Below are 3,179 nucleotides of genomic sequence, written 5' to 3' on the forward strand. Positions count from 1 at the left end.
GAAGTTGAGAGAACCTAAATGTACTACTCTCAATCTCTTGAAATGAGAGGTTGCAGGAAGTTGATAAACTTTTGGAGTCATATGATCATCATCATCATGAAAGCAAAAGAGGGAACCAAACCTGTTGATGGCAGTGTGCACATCAAGATTAGGATTCATTGATTCTAAACATAACCAACGTTGGACGTGGTGAACACTTCCAGCTAATAATCTAGATATTGCTTGCCACTTAATAATGATTGAAATATAAAGTAGGAAAGAATTGAAATTGAAAAAAAATGTATGGTACTATTGACAAATAGTAGCATAACAAATTTCACCTTATCAGTTGTGGGTTACCTGATCTGGTGCATCCATATCTATACATAAGTCCACACTGACAGATCTAAGTTGTTTATTTACAAATTAAATAAAGTCTAATACTTCTTCTTGGAGACGTGCTTACGCAGAAGCTTTAACGTCATCACAAATTGGAGGGACGTTTTTGCCAGAGAGTGTTGGCTTCACGTTGCAACATTCCGATATGGCGCTGCCATTGGTTCCATGGTATTCCAAGTTCACCCCGGACATCTCTACTTTTTCACACGGTACTCCAGGGCTGCATAGTAACTTCACTGCCACCTTCGTCGCCGACGTCCCCTTTATGTCCTTGAAGCTAACGTCACTGATCTTTACTTTCGACGGGACGCCAGCCTTGCATTGATTCCAGGGGCAGTATTGCTGATCGATCAAAATTGGGGTGCTCACATTGACCATCTTCAAATCTTCGAAGTGCATGCCAGTGGCGACGCCCTCTGGAGATGCCGGCCACGTCTTGATCCTAACTCCGAACATAGTATTGGTGAGTTTGCAGTTTTTGATGCACACGTCCTCCACCGGTTGTTCGTTAGGGTATCTTCCTAAACTTCCGATAGCGATTCCGTGGCCAGGGCCGCACTTCACATTTTCGATGGTCACCTTCTTGGCGCCATCCCCGAAGGAGATACAGTCATCGCCGGTCTTAATTTCGGCATCGTCCACCGTAACCCCTTCGGAACGCCCGATGTGGATTCCGTCGGTGTTTGCGCTGTCCGCCGGCGCACGGATTTTGATTTTATTCAACGTCAGGTTCTTGCATTGTATCACATTCATGTGGAAAAACTTGCTGTCCACAGACTTTATTCCTTTCACCACCGAGTTCGTCAACGTACCCAAGTTCATGTTCTATTTAAAAATAATAAGTAAAAAAGCAAAGAAAATAATAATAAAATCATATCCAAGATGAGATCGAGTACTTACAATGGGGAGGTTTTTACAAAGGGGAGCATTCATATTCTCCTTACACTTGTTTATCTTCCAGGCGGCGGAACCTTGGCCGTTATAAGTACCGCCGGAGAGCGTAAAGTCTTTAATCATGCTGAACAAAATCCATCCATCTTTTGTTTTGAACTGACTGAGATCGGTTGGCGCGATAAATTTGGCACCTTCCGCCGCATCAAATGTTACGGCACTCTTACAAGGACCTAGAAACCCAATCTGACCCAACATATACTTGCCTTCCGGAACCTTGAGCGTGCTCGGCTCTGTCGCTTTGCATACCTCATCCCAAGCTTTCTTAAAAGCCTACTCAAATAAACCACAAAACACAATCAAACTATATATTTATATATAGAGAGAGAGAAAGAGACAATACTATTGCATGTATGTTTGTACCGCAGTATCATCGCAATCCCCATCACCTTTTGCACCAGATGTTTTAACGTTAACTTCAACGCCCTGTACTGTTGCTACAAGATATGCCACATAGAAAAAAATCAATGCAGCTTGAATCGCATTGGAACCCATCTCTTTTTTTTTTTTTTTTTTTTGTGTGTGTGTGTTTATTTTATGTTATTTTATTTTCCTTTATTCTTGTTGAGATACAGACGGATTGTTGATGGGTAATTGAAATGATCGGGAGTGTGTATTTATAAGGTGAGAAGAGAAGTTTGCTACCACGAATATGGAACATAATTCTAGGAAAATTTTGTTGGGTGTGTTACAAGTGTTTGGTTCAACCGGATTCTTAATTAATTTGTCTCATTACTAATTTTTAATTCTCAAAGCCTAATTGTGTGGAACTGACCATTGATGTAAATATTATGACAGACTTATTCCATGTATTTTTTATTATTTCTTTTTAAACTTGAGTAACATATGCATACAGGGTAGATCCCAAAAAAAAATCAATGAGGGTAAATATTAAAACCAAAACAAAAAGTTTCAAATTTGGTATAAATTACTGGATTAGATAACATATTGGATTTTAATTTGTTTCTATTTTTATCTTTAGTTATCGGCGGAGACTGTGAGATTAGGAGAGGGGTGTAAACGAGCTGAAGCGAGCTCGAGCTCGATCGAGCTAGAAAATTGATGCTCAAGCTCGGTCGGTTATGAAACAAGTCGACTCGAATTTGGTTTGAGCTCGATATATATATATATATATATATATATATATATATATATATATATATATATATATATATATATATATATATATATATATATATATATATATATATATATATATATATATATATATATATATAGGGATGCACTCAGGTGCGAATAAGTGCCCAGGAAGGAAATGCGAACGAATCAGCGCGCGACACGTGTCCAGATCTAATAACTTAAAAAAACGCGGTGGCATTTTCGTAAATAATCGAACATCGAAGTGCAAGTAAAATCACTTACAAGATGAGTTTGACGAAGAGGGAGTCACTAATGAAGATGAAGTAGAGGTTGCCGAAGAAGTCGGAGAACACTTAAATTGTGTTGTACAGAGGCTTCTGTGCACTACTGAAAGAAATAATCCTGCCCAAAGAAACAACATCTTTCGAGCTCATTGCAGTGTACTGGGAAAAGTTTGTAAACTTATTATTGACAATGGCAGTTGTGACAATATTGTATCCAAGGCACTTGTGCAACGTTTAGGACTGCCAACTAAGCCTCACCTGAAGCCTTACAAATTGGGTTGGATAAAAGAAGGGCCATCTGTTATGGTGATGGAGGTTTGCCGTGTGCCGGTTTCTATTGGGAAGAGCTACCAAGACACTGTGACTTGCGAAGTCATTGACATGGATGCATGTCATATTCTTTTAGGAAGGCCATGGCAGTTTGATGTAGATGCTATTTACCATGGGCGGCAGAACACTTATGAA

At 39.3% G+C, this 3,179-nt stretch overlaps 1 protein-coding gene across 1 annotated transcript; it reads right to left on the minus strand.

Annotated features, from left to right (window-relative positions):
* Positions 1-302: 302 nt before the first annotated feature.
* LOC109191760 (exopolygalacturonase-like) lies at positions 303-1,854 on the minus strand. The gene is made up of 3 exons (XM_019342411.1): positions 1,693-1,854; positions 1,279-1,602; positions 303-1,203 (listed from the first exon to the last, which is right to left on the minus strand). The coding sequence occupies exons 1-3, from the start codon at positions 1,822-1,824 to the stop codon at positions 442-444; spliced, it is 1,218 nt and encodes a 405-aa protein (XP_019197956.1). The 5' UTR covers positions 1,825-1,854; the 3' UTR covers positions 303-441.
* Between the last annotated feature and the right edge of the window lie 1,325 nt (positions 1,855-3,179).

This window comes from Ipomoea nil, unplaced genomic scaffold (assembly GCF_001879475.1).
Source record: "Ipomoea nil cultivar Tokyo-kokei standard unplaced genomic scaffold, Asagao_1.1 scaffold1720, whole genome shotgun sequence".
In the NCBI taxonomy this organism is placed as follows: Eukaryota; Viridiplantae; Streptophyta; class Magnoliopsida; order Solanales; family Convolvulaceae; genus Ipomoea; species Ipomoea nil.